The sequence below is a fragment of the Hippopotamus amphibius genome, chromosome 3 (genome assembly GCF_030028045.1).
Source record: "Hippopotamus amphibius kiboko isolate mHipAmp2 chromosome 3, mHipAmp2.hap2, whole genome shotgun sequence".
NCBI classification, from domain to species: domain Eukaryota; kingdom Metazoa; phylum Chordata; class Mammalia; order Artiodactyla; family Hippopotamidae; genus Hippopotamus; species Hippopotamus amphibius.
In genome coordinates, this window is record NC_080188.1 from 199,178,535 (window position 1) to 199,200,717 (window position 22,183).

General features: G+C 61.4%; 2 protein-coding genes and 1 long non-coding RNA gene across 8 annotated transcripts in view; 2 read left to right on the forward strand and 1 right to left on the reverse strand.

The window, feature by feature from the left end:
* Positions 1 to 5,779, forward strand: part of PPP1R12B (protein phosphatase 1 regulatory subunit 12B) — a 200,611-nt gene extending 194,832 nt beyond the window's left edge. For 3 of the 6 annotated variants that reach the window (XM_057726488.1, XM_057726489.1, XM_057726491.1), the window contains one exon: positions 549 to 5,779. In XM_057726488.1, the coding sequence (XP_057582471.1) occupies positions 549 to 635 (87 nt within the window). In that variant the 3' untranslated portion in view covers positions 636 to 5,779. The remainder of the gene's footprint in view (positions 1 to 548) is intronic. The other 3 variants (XM_057726490.1, XM_057726492.1, XM_057726493.1) reach the window with 1 other exon arrangement.
* A 3,479-nt stretch (positions 5,780 to 9,258) lies between these two features.
* On the forward strand, positions 9,259 to 11,217 carry LOC130850380 (uncharacterized). Its single transcript, XR_009052876.1, has 3 exons — positions 9,259 to 9,448; positions 10,121 to 10,221; positions 10,616 to 11,217. It is a non-coding gene; the product is annotated as an uncharacterized LOC130850380 (long non-coding RNA).
* Positions 11,218 to 11,457: 240 nt separating this feature from the next.
* The window catches only part of SYT2 (synaptotagmin 2), a 72,155-nt gene continuing 61,429 nt past the window's right edge, over positions 11,458 to 22,183 (reverse strand). The window contains exons 2-9 of the mRNA XM_057729890.1: positions 16,476 to 16,648; positions 15,488 to 15,654; positions 14,424 to 14,543; positions 14,084 to 14,251; positions 13,749 to 13,916; positions 12,840 to 12,957; positions 12,146 to 12,279; positions 11,458 to 11,664 (exon numbers count right to left, since the gene is read on the reverse strand). Of these exons, the coding sequence (XP_057585873.1) occupies positions 11,458 to 11,664; positions 12,146 to 12,279; positions 12,840 to 12,957; positions 13,749 to 13,916; positions 14,084 to 14,251; positions 14,424 to 14,543; positions 15,488 to 15,654; positions 16,476 to 16,632 (1,239 nt within the window). The 5' untranslated portion in view covers positions 16,633 to 16,648. The remainder of the gene's footprint in view (positions 11,665 to 12,145; positions 12,280 to 12,839; positions 12,958 to 13,748; positions 13,917 to 14,083; positions 14,252 to 14,423; positions 14,544 to 15,487; positions 15,655 to 16,475; positions 16,649 to 22,183) is intronic.

Below are 22,183 nucleotides of genomic sequence, written 5' to 3' on the forward strand. Positions count from 1 at the left end.
AGCTCGGGCGGAAGCTCCCTTCGTTTCACGAGCTGGGCCACACGGTGCTACGGTCCAGGGAGGCCGGGCCGGTGGGACAGACATCTCCACCCCTGCCTCCCACAGCACAGCCCCCAGACCTGCGGGGGGCCCCAGGCCCCTCAAGGCACCTGCAGGCTCCCGGGTATGAGGGGTCAGCCGTGGGCGTATGCGCCGCGGCCAGCGCGGGCTTCCGCGGGTTCTGTCACGTGGCAGCGGAAGCAAGGCCGCGCGTTCCCGTGTGGCTGTGACGGGAAGGCTGAGCCGTGCCCCTCCCTGCGCTCCCGCCGCCCTCCCCTCGCCCGTCAGCCCTCCTGAGCCTTCCCTGTGTCCCCAGCGTGGCGGGGAGACACTGGAAGTGGTTGCTCGTCCGGCGGGGGGAGGCTGGCGCACGGGGGGGGGGGGGGGGGGGGGGGGACGGGGTGTCCCTGACGCGTGTGCAGGGGCGCTGCCGCCGCAGCCCCCAGAGCGGGAGCTGGGGCGCTGGGTCACCCTCGCCGGCCTGACGCGCTCTCCCTCCCGCCGTGCAGGTCCTGACGGAGCTGAAGTCCGACAACCAGAGGCTGAAGGATGAAAACGGCGCCCTCATCCGAGTCATCAGCAAGCTGTCCAAGTAGCCCGGCGCCTGCTCCCCTGTCCCCTGCCCACCGAGGGGCGCGGGTGTGCTGGAAGGACCCTTCTCTGGCCGCCGTCCCATCGCGGCCGCTGCACCCTCGGCGCCCGCCACCCCTGGGTTTCAGACACTCCGCACCGGAGCCGCCTGCAGTGGTTCAGCTGGTGGAGCCACGGGCCCGGCCCCCCGCGGCCCGGCCCCCCCGTCCACGTGGCACTTGGCGTAGGCGCACGAGGCCCCAGCCCCGCCGCGCGTGCCCTGGCGCGGACACGCATCGGGCGGCCTCCGGAGCGGCTGCCACCAGGCCCACGGTGACGGCGCCTCCGCCTCGGGGGCCCCACTAGCCTTTGCTTCTCAGGAACTGACTTTTCTCCAGCTCCCGCCGGTGGTGGTGGAATGTGTTCTACCCACAACCCAGTGACACCCTGACTGGTCCTGATGCCGGCTCCCCTGCCGGGCCCTCTCCCCAGGGCTCGGGTGAGCCGGCCGTCCCTTCCCTTCCTGCCCTTTTACGTCCCTCCTTCCGTCTGCTCCGCCGCCCGTGCCCCGGGGTGTGGACGCCGGGACAGAGCACCGGGCCCAGCGGCCTGCCTGGGCAGGGGCCCCACCGGCCGCTCCCCGCGAAGCCGGACCAGGCTCTCGGCGCCCCCTCGTCCTCCCCACACAGCAGTGTCTTCGCCAGAAAACCTGGGCTCTGGGCACCCCGCCTGCCTCACCGCACTTTGACCTTGTTTCCTCTCCTGCAGGGAAGTGGTGCCCTGAGGGGCCTGGGGGGCGGGCTGGTGGAGGGGCTCGGCCGGCACGTGTGGGGGCCTCTGCGGTCCCGCCCTGGTGACGGGAGGGTGAGGGGAGAGCTTCGCGCGGGGAGGGCGGTGGGCTCACTGGCGTCGGGCGTGGGTGAAGGGGAGACACGTTTGGGAAAGCCGGCGGGAAAAATGAGTCCGGACTCGGCGTGGCGAGGCCCGGCGACCTGTGGCCAGGGAGCCTCTGGCGGCTGTGCGTTGATGACTCGAAAGCTGGGCAGCTCTGGCGTGAGTTAAGGTCTTCTCGAGGGTCCTCCTGTAACGTGACAGCCCTGCTGTACGTGTGCTTGGGGACCCCCGAGGCGCTGACAGTCCCCTGGGCCTGGAAGTCGGCCCCCACACGCCCGCCCCATCTTGGCCGCCCTCCTCTGGACAGAGGCTCCCTTGGTGCAGTGCAGAATTAGGTCATGAGTTCCTGAGAATGCCCTAATACTAACACAAGTGTTTGCTCTTCGTAGGAGTTTTGTCCCTCGGCTGGTTTGCGTGTGCCGGTCTTCTGGGGTTGCCGGTGACGCTGGGTGTGTAGCAGTCTGTCCCCAACGTGCTGCCTGGCCTTCCTTCCTCTCCAGCCCCTCCGCGGCCCTTGGGAGCACCCGTGTCCTAGCCCAGAGCTCTGATCGAGGTCCCAGGTCTAGGACAGGGACGCGTCTCCTGGGGCAGAACCCCTCCCGTGGAGTGTGCTGGTGCTTCCACATCCAGCCGCTCCGACAGGAAGTGACGCCTGGGGGGCATTTGTGTTGGGGGGGTAGGGATGCTGAGCCAGAGTGAAGCTTCGTATCTTCCACTGAGCGTGTCCTTCATTCTGGGGGAGGGGACCCGGCACGAGGCCTTGACCCCGACCCCAACTCCCAGTACACCTTTCGTGTTGGGAGGGGCTGGCGCTGTCTGCCGCCTCCTCCTCAGGAAAAGGAAATTGAGTTACTAGGATGTCACCTGGACCTCTGGCATCACACGGACCAGGCAGAGGGGCCGCCACGGGCCCTGGGCTCCGGGCTCTGTCTGTGCCTTTCGGGGGTGCGGGCTGCCCTTGGAACCTGGTCGGGCTGTGTCCCAGACCTCCCGCAGCCTTTCTGTGTCAGGTAGGCCTCTCCGCTCAGGAAGCCGGGCCCTGTGGCCCGAGCCTGTGGTGCGGACCGTCCGTGATCTCAGGCACTCACTCTTATGCAACAAACTCTGAGACAGGCTGAATCCGGTCTCTTTCCAGGCCGTGCTCGGCCGCGAGGTGGTGGCCGGGGGGGCGGCGTGGGGGGAGGGCCTCGTCGTCGCTGGCCTGCGGGTTTCCAGACAGGCCGCACCTCTGAGAGTCTGGCTGCAGCCGCGGGGCCCCAGGCCCAGCCTCGGAAGCGTCTGAGGGAAGGCCAGCCTTGGGCTGTCTCCTCGGCCCACGGCAGGGCGCTCGCTTCCCCTGGGCCGCCCCGCCCCCGCCCACACTGCATGGCTGAGACGCACATCTCCCTGAGGCCTCTGGCGAGGGTGGGTAACGGGCTGTTTGGGGTCCTGTCACCCACTTCCCCGCCCTGCACAGATCGTGTGTGTGTGTGGGCACTGCTCAGGAAGAAGGGAGGCGGGGCCCCCACGTCTAAGCCGTGGACCTCACCGAGGTGTGCGTGAGCGGCCCGCGTGGGGAGGGGCAGCTCTCGTGTCCGCCTCTGGGTTTCGGGCCCCCGTGCAGCCTCTCCCACCCAGACGGACGTGGACAGAGGCCAGAGTTTCAGGCCAGGCCACCAACACAGAGAGGCCCGACGGGGTGGGCGCGAGGCGACAAGGGGCGTCCCAGCTCCCAGGCCACGGTGCGCCTCCAGTGGGAACGCCGCGAGGACTCGGCCGCTGAGCTGGTGGGAAGGGGCTGCTGGTTCCACCCACGGGCTGAGCCCTGGCGTGCTGGCCTCTGGCACAGCCCCCGACTCTGGACGCGGCCACGGTCATAGGTGGTCCATCCCGACAGGGCCAGGTCTCCCCCAGTCGTGAGCACAGAGCATGGTCCCCATTCTGAGTTTCAAGGCAGGTTTCAGCACCTTGGAAGGTATGAGTCCCTGATCCCCGTTCGAAAGCAGCTGTGGCGGGAGAACGAGGCCACAGACAGGACAGGGGTCAGGGGTCGGGGCCTGGGGCCAGCACCTGTCCTGACCAGGGGTGCGGCCGGCTGTGAAGGGGGCGGGGCCGGGCTGGTGGTCCTCCGGGTCCCTTCTAGGCTCGAGAGTCTGTGATTTGTTGATTCCTAGGCCGACCAGAACATTTCTCAAACTAAGAGTTTTTACACTAACTTCAAAAATTCTCGTTTTCTTCTCCATCAAACTGTTTGTGTCAAGGTGGGAAAGCGAACTCAGTATGGAGGGTAGTGGCCGTCCCCCCAATGGGCTGGCGAGAACAGGTGGAAAGGCGGCCTCGCGGGAGGGGCACGGCTCCTGGCCTCCAGACGGCAGACACGCGGCCTTCCTGCCTGCTGGCCGCTCGCTCTCGGCTCTTCCGCGATGAAAACTCAGCCTCCAGCTCCGTGGAGCCCTCGGATCTGGGCCTGGGCTGTCGCCCGCCGAGGGCCCTCCTCTGCGCTGCGGGGACAGGCAGCCCCTGGGAGCGGAGGGCCCTGGGGAGGGGGCAGCCTCACTGGCGCCCGAGGCTTTGCTCAGCTCCCTGGCGGGTATGCAGACCCTGCTGAGGACAGCTGTTGATCGCTTGTGCTCTGATTAGATTGGGAAATAGATCAGCTTCATTGAGGCCTGGGAACGGTCGTTGTCACAGCTCCTTGGGAGTGAGGTGGGCTCTGGGCCGGGAAGAGCCAGATGGAGAATCTGGACCGGCTGGCGGCTGCGTGGTGGGCACGGCAGCCCTTCCTGTGACGGTCGCGGTTGGACGTCAGGTTGAGGAGGGGTCCCGGGAGCCCCTCCTTGGGAAGAAGGTCTGGAGGCGGACGCTGCTGAGGGCCGCTCTGCTGCCACCTTGGGTTTCACGCTTTGGGGGTCAGTCTCACTTCTAGTGTGCACGTGTGCGTGTGTGCGCGGAAATTTCAGTCTCATCACCGGTTTCATCCAAGTGTGTTGTTCTGTTAACTCTTACCTTTTGCTTCCCCCTCTGCTCCCCAGAGGGCTTCTCTCTGAGCTTCTCTAATTCATCCGCTTACCATTTGGACAGGGAATCTGCCAGAGTGATCTTTTCTGTTACTTTTCCTCCAAACTTTCCCCTAATACTTCCAGTAAGCTTTTCCTGGGTGGCCCTTTAAGGTGACCTCGGGATGCTCCTGTGTCCTTGAAAATAAACGCACCTTTCACCCTCCCCCACGCTCATCTTCCTCCACGCTTATTTTTTGCTTTTCTCACTTGGAGCTGTTGGTGCTTTAGACTAGAGGAGATTTTCCACCAATCAGCTCCAACTCTTTGGGTTGCAAAGCTGCCTGGGCTGTGCCACTTGCCCCTCAGAGGTGAGGTTTGGCTCGAGCCAGGTCGGGGGCCCTGGGCAGGCTGGCCTCGTCTGCGCAGCCCTGTTTCCAGCTAGAGACAGCGCGAGTCCTCAGGAGGGCACCGGGCCGCGTCGGTGTGTTTGGGGCAGCCGCTGGGCTGCTGTTGCCTCGCAGGAGCAGGTTCGGGGAAGGCAGGGCCCAGGGGCGCCTCGTGAAGCCTTGATGGTCTCACAGTAGCAGGGCTGGGGTGCGGGCAGGTCCGGGACGTGGGACCCGGACCCGCCTCTTCTCTCCACACCACTCTGTCTCCTGGGGAGGGGGCTTGGAGGGAAGGACGGGGGCTCGAGCCAGGATGGCCGGGGCGGGGGGCCCCCCGTGCCCCTGAAAGGCCGGGGCTGTCGCCATGCTGGTGCCCGGGGGGGGAGGGCGAGACTGTGTCCCGCCGTGGGGGGCTCTGACTCAGGCCGCAGCTCCGTGGTCCCCCCTCATCCCCTCTCCGTTCTCTCTGCCTCCGTCTGGCCTTGATCGGACGGAGAGAAAGAGCTGTGAGATCCCCCCTGGGGTCTCCACACCCCCTTTCCAGGGGTAGCGTTTCGTCTCCGATCCGATCGCCTCACCCCGACCCGACTCCCCCTCCAAGAAAGCACCAGATGGACCGTTTTAACTCGGCTCCATTGTAAATACACCCGGGGGGGGGGGGGGGGGGCCAGGTGCGCTTTGTGAGCTGAATGTATTTTTATGCAATTTTGAGTGGCCTTTCAACCCTGAGATGAATGATTTTGTTTTAGTGGTTGTTGTTATATACTATTATTAAGTATTCTGTGTTTGAACGTTTGAGAATAATATTCACATCTATGTGATGCCTGTAAACACAACAGTATTTATAAATGAGTAAATTAAATTGTTTTAACTTCGTGGCTGTCTCCACAGTTTAGGAAACGGGGTTTATAGAACCTTACATCTGGGCCAGCCGGTGGTAGTTTCATGTCGCCGTCCTTGCCGTTGGGGGCCCGTGTCCCAAGGATGGCCACAAGGCCAAGGAGAAGCCTGGGGGTGCTCCCCGCGTCCGGGAATGGGCACAGTGCTCTCACCCGGGCGCCCGGGGCCCTGAACAGCTGACTTCCTGGGTCTCTGTCCTCTGCAGTGTGGTCTCTGCTGTGCCACCATTAGGCCCCAAACCATACAGGCAGGTGATGGGGGTCGCTGGCAGGGACCTGAGCTGGGCCCTCCGTCAGTCCCATGCACCCCCGTCTGGTCTGCTCAGCCCCCGTCACGCCCAGCGGAGGCCCTGTCACCTAGGTGGAGGGCAGGGAGCGAGGCTTCTCCCCTGCGGTTACCCAGCTGCTGTCCTGGGGCCCAAGTTGGAGGCAAAGGAGCAGGTCTGGACTGGGGGCTGCTCTGGGGCCCTGCTGGGCCTGGACAGTCAGCGGAGCCTGGGCATCGCCTAGTGGCTGTGAGGCCCAGCCCCCTCCTGAAGACTCCCCAGCCCTGCCGCCCCTCGCCCGGCCCACCAGGCCAGCCTGATGTGCTCTCTGCCTTCTTGGTCCTGGAGTTTGGACCTGAGCTGGACGCCCACCTCCACCTGCTGCAGTGTCTGCGGGGACCTCCCCGAGGAGACCACCCACGTGTTGAGGTGAGGATAGGGGGGAGGGGGTCACCCTTTCCAGGTGTGGGGGTGCTGCTGCCCTACTGTCTCTTTCCTGAAAGTCCTGCAGCCCTGTCCTCGGCCTCAGACAGAGGCTGCAGTCAGGTGCCGTGAGCCAACCGAGGGCTTACAGGGGTTGTTGCTCCTCAGGCCCCGTCCTCCAGGGCAGCCTCCCCACGTGAGCTCAGGCCTTGGCCACGGCCCGAGCCCAGCTCTGCCGGCAGCGGGGAGCTGGGGGTCTGGTCCACCCCAGCCTCCCAGAGGCCTCCGCCCCCGAGGAGCTGCCCTGAGGGCCCCGTCTGCCCACCGCCCACCTGGGCCTGGTCTGGTCTCCCCGGCCCCTGGAGGAGGCCGCTCAGCCCCTGGAGGAAGAACCACATCCCCACCCTCACCCGCCCCCCCCCCCCCCCCCCCCGGGCCCCGCAGAACCACCACAGCCCCCGCCCCCGCCTGCCTTCAGCTCATTTCTTTAATAAGGAGATGCAGCTCATTACAAAAGAACAGACGGACAGGAGATCAGACAGGAACCACAGAGTCCAGGTCGGGGGTGTGGGGGGCGTGGCCAAGCAGGGGTGGGGGCGGCACACAGCTCCGCCCGCGGAGACAAAGGCCGGCGTCCTGGCGGGGCCGCCCACCCAGTCTCGGAGTCCTCAGATCCCAGGATTTCAGAAGCGGCAAGTCCAGTCTTCGGAGGGGAGGAATCGGGGCAGAACGTCCGGCTTCTCTGAAGGGGGTCCTGGGGTCCAGGTGGCTAAGGAGGGCCCTGTGCGCCGGGGGCCCCCGGCTCCGCCTCCGCCTCTGCGCCCTCTGCCCTCCCCTTCCCCCCCCCCTCCCCCGCGCAAAGGCCCTGGGCCGCGTCCTGCAAACCTGCCAGACCTTCCGGCCTCCCGGCTTTCCTTCCTCATCCCCCCAGGGCCGGCCTGAGGGGGGGGCCCTACAGGCCGGGGGCTGCTGACCGGGAGCTCCCGTCCCTCTTGAGGTGATGCTCAGGACCCGTGGGCCGCCGGCCCCTTCCACCTCCCCTCCTCCCGCGGGGGCCCCTGGCCAGGGCCGGGCGGGGCACGGATGAGGGCCCCTGGCAGCCAAACCCGCACACCCCCCTCAGAGGAGCCCTGGTTGCCCGGCGGCAGGAGGGACATGTCGGAGAGCGTACCCCACCGTGTCCCCCAGGCCCAGGGTCCCTCCCCACCGCCCCCCTCGGTCACGTGAGCAGGGCTGGCTGGCCACACAGCTGGCGTCGAGGCCCTGACCACAGACCCAGCCACGGACAGCTCCTTAGAACCCTGGTCGCTCACACAGGGGCCGCCACCCTGACCCCCCGCCGTGTGACCGCAGGTGAGGGGGCCGGGCCGGGGGGGACACCTGCTGGGGCCCCACCAGGCGCCTGGACGCCGTCCGTCCTTGCGACGCGGGGCCGCGGGCAGAGGTGATGACGGGCGGGCCCTTCACTAGTGGCCTGAGGGGAGCCGGGCGGCGGCACGGGGTGCTGGGAGGCCCCTGTATGGCTTTCCAGCGATGCGGGCAGGGGGAGGAGGGGCACAGCACACGCACACACACGCAGCACACGGCCGGACGGGGCGCCGAGCTCGGCTCTGCCCGCAGACGTGCAGCCGGTGGGGCCCGGCATCGGAGAGCCCGTGGTCCCCGGGTCAGACCAGGGCCGGAGACCGGCAGCCCCGGCGCGGGGCGGGGCGGCGGGGCAAGGACGTCACACACAAAAGCGAAGGAGCCGCTCACGTTGTGGAGAGCGGGGCCGGGGCTCCCCGCACGGCCAGGCGGCTGTTCACACAGAATGGAGACGTGCTTGGTGGTGGGACAAGACTGGGGTCGTGTTCACAGGTCACCGCCCTCTTCGTGCGGCTGGACGCACGAGGCGGCAGGTGAGGCTCAGATGGCTTCAGGAGGTTCTTGTTTTGTTGTCGCTTAAAAAATATATTCTTGTGTCTTGGAGTCACAGTGTCCCCTTCCCAATACTGCAGCTCCAAAAATGGGTAACGTCCTGGTGACCCGTCCCTGGCCCCCTGGGACGGAGGGGTGGGCAGAAGGGGTCGCGGGACCGGGCTGCCGGACAGAGCACGGACGGCGGGTCCGTTTCAGGTGAGTCCCAAACAGCGCCTAGGATGGACTTGCACTTTAAAATTACGGGTTGTGTATCTGACATTCAAATGTAATGTGGTGCCCTGCATTTTTATCTGCCAAATCTGCCAGCCATGGCTGGGGGCTGAGGGCCACCACGATCAGGCCTGGGGACCCTCCCCTGTCTGCCACCACCCGGGGCTCTCAGGAGGAAGGGGGCATGGAGCGGAGGAGGGACAGCCGCGCGGTGGGGCTGGGGGAGGCCGAGAGCTAACCCGGAGACCTAAGCCCACGGCGGCGGCGGACGGGACCAGACGGCACGCCCTCCCTCCCCTGCCCCAGGGCGGCGGGGGCTCCTCCGGCTCTGCTCACCCACGCCTCCACCCCCACCTTGAAGCCCTGGGTCAGCAAGATCATCCCCAACTGATTCTAGAAGCACAAGCTCCCTGCGGTCTCCTGGGAAGAAAAAAGGCCAGGCCTGAGGCTGCGTGAATCCCTGCTGTCCCTTCCCCCCGCCGAGGGGCCCCGCACCTGTCACGCCTCATCTGGGGGGCTTCCCCCAGCCCTCAGCTTCTGCAGCCAAAGTCCAAACATCTGCCCAGAGCCCTGGCAGAGCTGGTTCCACTCCGGAATGATTATTCAAGGAGGAAGGAGCAAACAGCTTTCCGGCCGCACCTCCCGTTTCTGGGTGGGGCTGGGTTTTGCTTTTCATGGTTTCAGTCCCTTTGTAAAAATCACCTCTTCTCCCTTCCTCTCTGGAATAGACGTTGGGAGTGAAAACATGCAGCCTGGAGGCCTCCGGAACCCCTCGTAGCCAACCTTAATTCTGCCCCATTTAGGACAGGACCCCAGCACCCCGGAAACAAGCCTGGTGGCAGTGAAGACGCTCTGTGGACGGGGTAAGAGCCTCAGGTGCAGGAAACGAACTCGCAGCCTCAGCAGATGCCTTCTGCTCAGAAGGCTCCTCCGGGCCAGGGGCCCACCCCGGACTGGCGGGAACCCGGGAGGACACTGCTCCCCATCCCAGGTCCCCTCTGGCTCCACAGTGGTGCCCACACTCACCCCTCAGCCCCCAGGGCCTCCCACTTGAGGCAGGTCCAGAGCCGTAATCCAGCCCCTCACCTTCCCACCAGGAGAGAGGCGCGTCCTGGGCTTGGCGAGGGCGGAAGAGAACCCAGGCGGTAGAAGGTGGTCGGGAAGAGGAGGGAGGGTGAGAAGTCAGCTTTGTGGGCCTGGCGGGGGCCCCAAGGAAGCACCAAATCTCACAGCTCGGGGAGGGAGGGGCAGCCAGGCCAGGACACCCCACTCTGGTCCCCCTTGTCCTGAAGGCACCCCCCTTGCCCTACAACCCAGGTCCCAGGACCAGCCACCGTCCTCGACAGGGCCCTACCTTGTAACCATGAAGTGAAAAATCACTTCCCAGGGACCAAGGGCCACAGCCAGGCTGAGCCCCGCTTCCCAGCTGCTCCTGGGAGGCGACCCCCGCCACCTGGTCCCGCTGGGAAGCACGGCAGAGCAGAAACACAAAGCGTGCTTCTTCCTGAGAGTAAAATAAAGTCCACGTGTCTCAGGTGCCTGCGGACGCCGGTGGTCGGACGGAGCGGGAGACGCTGCCACGTTTGCTGGGAAAGCGGAACAGCTCCAGGCCCTGGGAAGCCGCGAGGGCTCCGTGGTGAGGAGCCGGCCAGGGCCTGGGGCTTCAGAGACGAGGGAGGCCGAGGGGAGCCGGGGGAGGGGGCCGGCCACAGGGGCTGCAAGAAGACTCCGTACAAACTGGACTTACGTATATATGGCTTTTTATCGATGCTGGGGACACCAGGGGAGTGGGGAATGAGCACAAGAGACCGCGGGGCAGAGCCCGGCCCGTGTCCTCCGCCACCGTTTGGAACGGGCGCCCTGCTCCTTGGAATTCACAGCAAGCCCCTCGGGAATGCTAGCAGGGGCCTCCCCGCAGGGCCCCCTGGGAAAGCTCGGCCATCTGTCCGCCACCCTCCCCTTCTTACCTGGCCCGCAGGGGAACTAAGAACATGTACACCTTCCTTTTCACGCCCTCTGGGTCTGAACAGATAACGTGTCTTCAGACAGTGCTGCTCCGCTTTGATTCAGAGAGCGGCGCCGGCACGACGGGGAAGAAACGCCAGTGACCGCTCGGCCCTCGTTCTAGAAAGGGAGCCAGCATCCGTGTCTCCCACCGGAAAAGGCAAAGGTCCAGCAGTTTCACTTTGGTCTTTCTGGGAGATGGGTCTTCCGTTTCTTAGCGGTTTGACATCAACTATCAACAACACGAGGTCGCAGGCCTGACAGTCCGCGTCCAAGTCTGGCCAGTCTAGCCAATAGCTCAGGTCTGTGGTGTCCCCGAAACCCCCCGGCGGGGAGGCCGTGACGGGCAGGAGGAGGTCCACGCCGGCGTCAGGGTTTGGCCCTAGTTCTGCACACATCCAGCCTCCACGTGCTGCCTGCCGAACAGCCACGGACGTGCAGTGCGGGCCCCGCGTCCGAGCAGGGCTCTGAGCCCTCTGTTCCCCGCGGCATCCCCGCCCACGGCCCCGCCGGGAGCACAGAGACGCGCACGCGCCGTGCACGCGCGCACGGGAGGGCCGCCGGGTCGGGACTCAGCAGGCGGCCCGGGACGCGCAGAAGACAACGCACCGCACTTTCTGCCGGAAGAGCCTCCCTCAGGGGGAGGCCGGGGGGGGGGGGGGGGGGGGGGGGCTCGGGAGGAGGCGGCGTGGGCATGCAGCGGGGGCGCCTGGGAGCGGCGGCGGGCCGGGCTCCTCACCCCCGGGGGGCCCCCCTCGCCGCCGCCCCGGGAGAGGCGTCTGTGAGAAGAGGACGAGGGAGGAGACACGGGGGCGCGGCGGCGCACAGACGGGCGGGGAGGCCGCGAGGGCGGCGTCCGCGCGGCCCCCTACTTGTTCTTGCCCAGCAGCGCGTCCACCTCCTCCTCGGGCTTCAGCGAGTGCCACTGCGCGATGGGCCGGCGCGGGTTGGCCAGCATGTCGGACCAGTGCCGCAGCTCCGTGCCCGTGGCGTTGCTGCCCACGAAGATCTTGCCGATGGCCTCGTTCTTGCCCAGCTTGTCGTAGTCCAGCACGGTGACCACCACCTGGACCTTCTGCAGGACACGGTGGGGGCGGGGCGGGAGAGGCGCCTGTGACGCAGGGCCCCCCCCCCAGGCCCCCGGAGGCCGGTCCCAGAGGCAGGGCCCCGCCCGGCTGCACCCTGTGTGTCTACCCGCGGCCGAGCACGCGCTCCAGGCGGCGTGCTGAGCGCTGGGCGCAGAGGAGCAGACACGTCCCCGCAGGGTGACACCGGTCACACCAGAGGGACCAGCACGAGGCGCCTCGGGACCTCAGAGGACGTGGCGCAGCGTCACGGGCGAGGTGACACGCCCTGGGAGCTGAAGGGCCCAGAGGCGGGGAGAGGACCCAGGGAGGTGGCGGCTGCAGCCTCAAGGCCGGAGGGAAGGGTCTGTGAGCAGTTCCTGCTCGGCTCCCCGGGGGAGGGGGAGCTCGGGAGCAGCTGGGACGGAGGCCCAGGGCAGTGGCCGTGCCTCCGCGGGGCAGGGGTGAGCGCCCACCCCACCGGCCCAGCACCTGGATCTGCTCGAAGGGGATCTCGAAGCTGAAGGACTCGTTGAAGTAGGGGTTCAGGGTCTTCTTCTTCACCGTCGTCTTCTTCTTCTTGAGCCTCTTGCCGTTCTGCATCAGGTGGATCTTCACGTAGGGGTCTGCGGGGAAGCAGCCGGACAGGCCCTGAGCCCGCCAGCCTGCGGACAGCAGAGCCGGCTTCCGGGCCAGGCGGCCAGAGCCTGCCCCTCCGGGACCCACCACGGCCGTGGCCGTGGCCGCCTGGAGCTCTGCCCGTCTGTGCTTGCGCTCGGTGAGGAGCAGGGGGACGGCTTGGTGATGTCTGTCCTGGGCAGGGAACCCAAGCACCGCAGGAAGGCAGGGCGGTGGCCCCCCAGCACCGCCCCCAGAGCCCCTTCCAGGGCCGAGCCGCCCCCACCTCCCCCTGAAGAAGACCCAGGCCCAGGCGGAGGGGCTGAGCCCTCCCACCGCCGGCACGTTCCTGTCCCTGCCTCACCTGGGGGTGGTGACATCTCTGACCCCTTCCTCCAGGGCCCACAGGGAGAGCAGCAGGAAGGCAGCTCCCAGCGGGGCTCCCCACCCCGTCCTGCCCTGAGGACCCAAAGCTGCTCAGACCGCCCACGTCACGCGTGTCCCAGGGCTCGGGGCCACAAGTGGCTCGCGGGTGCCCCCCAGTGGCGACCAGAAGCCCTGCACGCACCTGAAAGGCCGCCCACGTCCATCTTCTTGAGGTTCTTGGCCTCCAGGATGCAGACGGTGAGCTTCCCAGCCGTCGGCACGTAGCGCAGCGAGGTGCAGATGTCACCCAGCTTCTCGGGCTGTTGGGGGAAGGGGACACAGTCAGTGCAGCAGCCCTCAGCTCCTGCATGGCTGACCCTCTCAGGGCCTCGGGCCCAGGTTCAGCACAGCCCTGGCCGCGACGGGCGGGCACTGCAGAGCCAAAGACAGGCTGTGGGCGGCGTGGTGCCCAGGAGGCTCTGGACAGACGTGGTACCCAAGAGCCATTTCCAAGGGCACTAGATCACAGCCATCCCACATGCAGAGTGAGCTGTGGTCTTCGAAGCCCTTGACATCTTTTTTCCTGTGTTAGTGTCACAGGGCAAGGACCCTGTGACCAATGAGAGGAGGACGATTTAGCACTGGGGCTCTTGGGCCTGAGATCTCGGCCAAGGCCAAGGCATAGATCAAAGCTTCTCAGAGGTGGGCCTCGGGGCCAAGGCTGACCACCTCACCCACATCCCTGTCGAGGGGAGGCCTGAGCCCGAGGTGAGGAAGGACGTGCCTCATACGCAGGGGCTCGGCTAGCACGCACGGCGGGTGCTGGAAGCGGTGGTGGCTACATGAAGGCTTTGGTATACAGCAGGCGCTCAATAAACATTCCGTGAGTGAGTGCTATAGCAGTTTCTAGGAAGACCAGCCCCCTTGCTGAGGGTCCTCTAGAACAGCGTGGGCGAGTGAGGCCCCCACGTGGGTCACTGGCCCTAAGTGGGCGCAGAGCCTCGGGGGAGACGTCCCCCTGGGCCTCCCTGCGGCCCCGCAGGCGGCTGAGCCTCATCTTCAGAGACAAAGCCGGGGGTCTGGGGCGGGCCCTGCCTGCCTCCACCCTCACCTCCTCCTTCTCTCCGCCCTGCAGGTCCCTCCACTCCTCGATGGGCTGGCCCAGGTCCACGGTGTTCATGGGCACCTTCACCTCCCCGATGATGTCGTGCTTGGAGAAGCGGTCGAAGTCGTAGATGGCCATCACCAGGGTCTTGCCTCCCAGCTCCTGGTACGGCACCTACAGGGCACAGGCAAGACGGGGGTCAGGGCAGCTCGGGGCCTCCAGGGGCCGCAGGACGCCTGCCGAGTCCACAGACACCCGGGCTTTGGTCCAGGCCGAGCTGGCCCCGGGCTTCAGCGGCAGCCCAGGACCAGGGGCAGATCTGCCGCGCGCCAGCCTGGCACCTTGAAGGTGAAGGTCTCATTGAAGGCGGGGTTCAGCGTCTTCCGATGGACTTTGGTCTCATATTTCTTCTTCTTGTCTGGAAGGAGGAAGACCTTGACATAAGGGTCCGAGGTGCCACCCATGTCCAGGGCGGGCAGCTCTGCGGCCTGCAGGACGCCCACGGTGAGCTGTGGAGAGAGTGGGTGTGGGTCAGTCCTGGGGGGGCGGCGGGCGGGGGGCGTGCCAGACAGGAAGTCGGTCTCCCTCTCCCTCCTTGGCGGCTGGGAATAACACCCGGAAGCAGCCTGAGCGCGGCCCTTCCCTGGAGCAGGGTCCACGTCCGGGGTCCGGCCCCCACACCTGGTTGGCCTGGAAGTCGTAGTCCAGGGAGAACTGTAGTTTCCCCAGGTTCTCCGGCTCCTTCTCCTCCTCCCCCTCGCCTTCTCCCTCCGTCAGGCCCGTCTCTGCGTCGTCATCGTCCTGGGGGCTGAGGAGAGGCGTGAGGGTTAGGGGAGAGGCCTCGCATGGTCCCTCCTCGTGCAGACCCCGACCCAGAGCTGGGGGCTCTGTCAGGGCCCCGCCTCCCCTCGGCCCCCCTGTGACCGCCGGTCCTCCCCCAGCTCAGGCCACCGCCCCGGGCAACACGTACCAGGCGTGCAGTCCGGGTGTCCAGGCCAGGTGCATCCAGGTGGGAGGAGAAGGAAGATAGTGAGAAAAGCCCGCAGCTCAGGCCGTGTGGCGGACCAGCGGGGGTGCCGCACGAGCACGCGCGGGGCCCACACGCTCTCATGTGTGCACACGTGTGTCCCCACGCACACTCACGCACACTCACACACACTCACCAGGCACACTCAGAGGCCCCTGGCTGCCCTCCCGACAGCAGCCCTCCTTCCATCCTCCACAATGATTCCTTGAGCAAGAAATTTCTCCCAGGACAAACATGGGGAGACTTTAAAAAGGGAGACGGGCGGACTTCCTAGGTGGCGCAGTGGTAAAGAATCTGCCTGCCAATGCAGGGGACACGGGTTCGAGCCCTGCCCTGGGAAGATTCCACATGCCACGGAGCAACTGAGCCCGTGCGTCATTAAAAAAAGAAAGAAAAAAAAAGAAAAGGGACACGGGCACCTCAGGGCCCTTCCCAGGCTGACCTCCCGCCACCCCCCAGAGACAGGGGGAGATAAACTGAGTCCTCGTGGACCAGGCGGACCCCACCCCCCCCCCCCCCCCCGAGCCCCATGACAGAAGGTGGCCCAGCTGCCCTGCAGGTGGGAAACTTCCTGGTGGGCAGGGGGTCTCTCTTCCCAGCGTTTCGCCCCAACGGCCTCTTTTGGGGTCCGTCGGGGACCCGTCCCTGCAAGCCCAGCAGCGTGAGCCCCCCCGCCCCGGGAAGCACCGAGCGGCGTCCGCTCCCGGGCCCCGCCTACCTGGCCGCCCTTCATGTCCTTCATGTTCATGGCATTCTTGGCGCCCTTGCCCTTCTCCTTCTTGTTCTTCTTCTTCTTACAGCAGCACTTCTTGCAGACGCAGAAGCAGCAGGTGAGGAGCAGGAGGCCCAGGACCACTGCGACGGCGACCAGCGCCCAGGGTGGCACTGCGCGCGGGGGGGGGGGGGGGGGGGGCGGGGTCAGCGGGGCCCGCCTCCAGCCCCGGCCCCATGGGGGTGGAACCGCGGGGTAGGGACCCCGCCCCCGCCCGTGCCCCTCACTTTACCCCAGGAGTGGGTTGCACGGAAGCTGCACCTTTGGGGCCCTCCCCTTCCTGCCACCCCGGCGGGCACAGCCTGTAGGAGAGACAGCAGCCGGCTGCACCCCAGGGCCCCCGGCTGGGCTCTGCGGAGACGTGACCCCTCTGATCCTCGCAACTGCGGCCCACACCGAGGACGGGTGGTCCTCATCGGACCCCGGCGCAGGAAGGCCCGGCCTAGCCCTCGTGTGCGGCCCTGGGAGGGCTGAACTCCTTAGGGACCAGCGGGCGTGGGGGCGCGCAGGCCGGCCGCGCTGCTCTCCAGGGTCCTGACGCCGCCTCCCACCCGTGGGGCTGCCCCCGCCATCGGGTGTCCCCTCACCACCTCCACCAGGAATCCAGGAAGCGGTGGGAGGTTTTATTTCCTATCTTCCAAAATAACGTAGTTTCAAAGTGTGACTGGAAAACTTGAATAATGACTTCTGTTTCATAATTTACCTTCTTTTGGTCTCATCTTTGACAGTGTTCTAAGTATAACAATACTTTCCCTCGAGAGGTGAGGGCACATGAACCCCCTTGTTCCCTTCATCCGTGCCAGACCACGCTGTCCCCCGTTCCTGGGGGCCCCCAGATGAGCCAGCCTGGAGTCCAGACGTTAGGAGAAGTCGCGGCCGCCACCCCCCCCCAGGGTGATCCCCCGCCCCCGAGCCGCACACCGGAGACACTCACAGCGGAGCTTGACGATCTCATTGAAGAATCTGGCCTTCATCGTGGCAGACAAGTCCCCCTTGCCCTCCCCGGCGCCTCCGCTCTCGGTGGAGTTGTCCACAGGCCCAGGAGGCATGGCAGTGGTGGCAGGAGCCACCATGGGCTCCTGGTTCCTCATGGTGGCAGAGGGATGTCTGCGGGTGAGAGGGGCAGGGTGAGCATCCCAGAGGCCTCTGCCCACGGGCCAGGAGAGCCTCTTCCAAAAGCTAAATAAAGACCGTTTATGAATAAAGGCCATATATGACAAACCCAGAGCAAACATCATTCTCAGTGATGAAAAACTGAAAGCATCTCCTCTAAGATCAGGAACAAGACAAGGATGTCCAGTCTTACCACTTTTATTCAACAGTTTCGGAAGTTCTAGCCACGGCAATCGCAGAAAAATAAAAGGAATACAAATTGGAAGAGAAGTAAAACTGTCGCTGTGTGCAGATGACTTGATACTGTACGTAGAAAATCCTGCCACCAGAAAACTACTAGAGTTATTGAATTTGGTAAAGTAGCAGGATACAAAATTAATGCGCAGAAATCTCTTGCATTCCTATACACCAACAATAAAAGATCAGGAAGAGAAATTAAGGAAACACTTCCATTTACCATTGCAACAACAACAAAAATAAAATACCTAGGGAAAAAAATAAAAATAAAAAATAAATAAAATACCTAGGAATAAACCTAACTAAGGAGGTAAAAGACCTGTACTCAGAAAACTATGACACTGATGAAAGAAATCAAAGACGACACAGATGGAGAGATATACCAGGTTCTTAGGTTGGAAGAATTAACATTGTGAAAAATGTCTATATTATCCAAAGCAATCTACAGGTTCAATGCAATCCCTATCAAATTACCAATGGCATTTTTCACAGAATTGGAACAAAAAATTTTACAATTTGTATAGAAACACAGAAGAGCCCAAATAGCCAAAGCGATCGTGAGAAAGAAAAATGGAGCCAGAGGAATCAGGCTCTCTACAAAGCTAGAGTCATCAAGACAGTATGGTACTGGCACAAAAACAGAAATATAGGTCAATGGTATAGGACAAAGCCCAGAAACAAATCCATGCACCTGTGGTCAATTAATCTATGACGAGGCAAGAATACACAATGGAGGAAAGACCATCTCTTCAGTAAGTGGTGCTGAGAAAACTGGACAGCTGCATGTAAAAGAATGAAATTAGAACAGTCTCTGACACCATACACAAAAATAAACTCAAAATGGATTAAAGACCTAAATGTAAAACCGAATACTATAACACTCTTAGAGGAAAACATCGGCAGAACAGTCTGACATAAATTGCAGCAGTATCTTTTTTGACCCACCTCCTAGAGTAACGAAGATAAAAACAAAACTAAACAAATGGGACCTGACTAAACTTTAAAGCTTTTGCACAGCAAAGGAACCCATAAACAAAACAGACAACCCTCTGTTGTTTGAATGGGAGGAAATATTTGCAAATGAAGCAAGTGGCAAGGGATTAATCTCCAAAATATACAAACAGCTCATGCAGCTCAATATTCAAAATAATAATAACCCAATCAAAAAACGGGGGGAAGACCTAAATAGACATTTCTCCAAAGAATACACACAGATGGCCAACAAACACATGAAAAGAGGCTCAACATCACTAATCTTTAGAGAAATGCAAGTTAAAGCCACAATGAGATATCACCTCACACCGGTCAGAATGGCCATCATCACAAAATCTACAAACAATTAATGCTGGAGAGGGTGTGGAGAAAAGGAACCCTCCTGCACTGTTGGTGGGAATGTAAGTTGGTGCAGCCACTATGGAAAACAGTATGGAGGTTCCTTAAAAAACTAAAAATGGAACTACCATATGACCCAGTAATCCCACTCCTGGGCATATACCCAGAGAAAACCATAATCCCAAAAGAAACATGTACCATAATGTTCACTGCGGCACTGTTTACAACAGCCAGGACATGGAAGCAACCTAAATGCCCATCAACAGATGAATGGATAGAGAAGATGTGGTACACATATACAGTGGAATATTAGCCATAAAAAACAATACTGCCATTTACAACAACATGGATGGACCTAGAGATTGTCATATTGAGTGAAGTCAGACAGAGAAAAATGATATCACTTGTATGTGGAATCTTAAAAAATGGTACAAATGAACTTATTTAGAAGACAAACTTACGGTTAACAAGGGGGAAGGGGGAGGGGTGGGATGAACTGGGAGACAGGGATTGACAGATACACACGACTGTATGTAGAGCAGGTGACGAATGAGAGCCTGCTGTGCAGCACAGGGAGCTCCACTCGGAGCTCTGTGATGACCTACACGGGAGAAGAGTCTAAAAGAGGGCGCAGGTACGTGACGCATACCTGATTTGCTCTGCTGCACAGCAGGAGCTAACTCAGGACTGTAAACCAGCTACGCCCCGATAAAAATCAGTTTTAAAGAAAGACTGTGTTAGGTCGTAACCCCTTTACGTTCAAGGGTCCTTCCACCAGTAGCAACACCGGTGGGGCACCAGCCACACACCACCGCTCGCTGGCACCCGGGCCCGGGGCTGCGCGAGCCCGCCCCGTAGTCCCAGGCCAGCCCGTTCCACACCAGCGGGAACAGAGGCCGGGGGCCGGGGCCGCTCACAAGCCCGGGAACTGAGGTTCCAACCAGTCACTGAGGCCAGAGCTTGCAAACCACGTGGCTTTCGTGTACCTCGCTCCAGCGGAGACATCGCCCAGGGGAGCGAGGTCCCGGCGAGGACTCCCCGGCCCCGCCTCCCCGACCTGCCTGAAGCGCCTGGCACCCCCCGCCCCTCACCTCCGTGCCTCAGGCTCCGTCCGCACCGCCCAGGGTGTCGGGGTCTCCCGCCGGCCCTGCCCCTCCACACAGCGGCACATCAACTTCCTGCCCCAACAAGGGCTGCTCGTGGACAACAGTCATCCGGGTTACAGGGAAGGAAGGAAGGAGGCTGAGGGGGCCGGCCCCACAGCCCTGCCTTCCAGGGTAGCTCGGGGGCGTCTCTGGAGGATCTTATGGCAGTATTTTTTTCGGAGTCTGTTTTAACGTTGGGACCACACTGTATATAATGTGGCATGCTGCCTTTTTTCACATACACTTTTGTCACAAGTGTTTATCATTAAAACGTTCCGTGTTATCAAACACGAAACAACGCCCCGCCACGTGGCAGTGCCACGCTCGAGCAGCCTCTCCACTGTGTGCCGCCTGGATGCTTGTCAGGTGGTCTTCAGCTCCCCCAACCCTCCTCTCCCCACCGAGCTATTTCTGCTTCTCAAAACGGGGGCAGAGCCTCCTCCGACGCCCCATGAGGTCAGCCTCCTCCTGCCACCGCAGCAGGCGCCTGGCGGTGTCCCAGGTCAGAAGACAGACAGCACACCTAGAAGCCTCCCCGGTGGAGCAGGACGCGACCAGCGCAGGAATCTTACAGGCAAGTGAGGCTTTCCTCACTGCGCCTCCCCTACACTCAGGGCCCTTCTGAGGGCTGAAGCCCCAGCCCCGCGTGAATAATCCGAGTCCGCGCCCTGGAGTCGGCGTGGCCAGCATAGCTGCTGTGACTGCACGGATGCAGACCCGTCCTCCCCACTCACACGCGCCAAGCGTTTCGTAAGCTCTTGTTACGTGCTGGGTAAACTAGCCTTGATCCTAAAACCCATCTTGAAAGGGAAGGTGGCGCCCTGCCGGCCCTCACCCCCACCTCACTGTCCAGGATTCTGCGGCCCGACGTTAAAAAGGCTTAATTGAGATGCATGTTCACGTCCACGCAATTCACTCATTTAATGTGTTCAGTTTGGTGGGTTTAGTATATTCATAGGGTTGTGCAACCATCACCACGATCTAATTTTAGACCATTTTCACCAGAAAGAAGCCTGACTTTATTACCAGTCACGCCCTCATTTCCAGCCTCCTCCCAGCCCCAGGCAACCACTGACCTATCTGTACAGATTCCCCTATCCTGACTTTTCGTAGAAATGAAATCCTACGATACGTGACCTTGGTGTTCAGCTCTGCCCACGGAGCGCAGTGTCCTCAAGGCGCATCCGTGTTGTAGCAGGTGTCAGCACCTCACTCTCTACGGCCAGGTAATATCCACTGCACGGGTGCCACGTTGTTCATCCCCTCATCAATGTATGGGCACGGGTCATCTCCGCGTGTTGGCTGTCATGAGTAACGTTGCAGTGAACAACTCCGTGCGTGGTTTTGTGTGGACATGTTTTCATTTCTCTTGGGTAAATATCCAGGAGGGGAATTGCTGGGTCATAGGGCAACTACATGTGACATTTTAAGAAACTACCAAACTCTGTACCAAAGTGCCTGCACGGAGCCACTAAGGAAAACAGTATGGAGGTTCCTTAAAAACCAAAAACAGAGCCACCATGTGATCCAGCCATCCCACTCCTGGGCATCTACCCAGAAAAACTGTAATTCAAAAAGGTACACGCACCCCAGTGTTCCTAGTAGCACTACTTACAATAGCCAAGACATGGACTGTCCATCAACAGGGGAATGGATAAAAGAGATCTGGTGTAGGACTTCCTGGTGGCTCACTGGTTAAGAATCCGCCTGCCAATGCAGGGGACACAGATTCAAGCCCTGGTCCAGGAAGATCCCACATGCTGCGGAGCAACTAAGCCCGTGCACCACAACTACTGAGCCCATGTGCCTCAGCTACTGAAGCCTGCACGCCTAGAGCCTGTGCTCCACAACAAGAGAAGCCACTGCAATAAGAAGCCTGTGCACCACAAGGAAGAGTAGCTAGAGAAAGCCCACGTGCAGCAGCAAAGACCCAACACAACCAAAAAAAAACAAAAAAAAACAAAAACAGTGTATATACACACAATGGGATATTACTCAGCCATAAAAAAGAATGAAATGAGGCCATTTGCAGCAACATGGTTGGACCTAGAGATGATCACACTAAGTGAAGTAACTCAGAAAGAGAAAGACAAATACCGTGTGATATCACTCACATGTGGAATCTAGAATATGATACAAACAAACTTATCTATGAAAAAGAAACAGATTCACAGACCTAGAAAACAGACTTGTGGTTGCCAAGCGGGAGGGAAGGACTGGGAGTTTGGGATTAGCAGATGAAAACTATTATATACAGGATGGATAAACAAGGTCCTACTGTAGAGCACAGGGAACTACATTCAATATCCCGTGATACACCATAATGGAAAAGAATATAAAAAAGAAGGTATATATGTATAACTGAATGACTTTGCTGTACAGCAGAAATTAACACAACGTAAATCAACTATACTTCAAAAAAAAAAAGGCAGCCTCACCGATTCACCGCCCCACCGGCATTGTTGAGCGTTCCGAGCTCTCCACAGCCCTGGCAGTACTTGTCGTTACAGTCTTTTTGTTTATAGCCATCCTAGTAGAGGTGAAGTGGCATCTCACTGTGGTTTTGATCTGCATTTCTCTGATGGCTAATGAGGTCGAGCATCTTTTCATGCGTTTATTGGCCATTTGTATGTCTCCTCTGGAGAAATGTCTATTCAAATCCTTTGTCCATGTTTTAATTGAGTATCTGTCTTTTTATTATTGGGTTATATGAGTTCTTTATATATCCTGGATACCAGTTTCTTGTCAAACATGCTTTGCAAATATTTTCTCTCACTCTGTGGTTATCTTTTCACTTTTTTGATGGTGTGCTTTG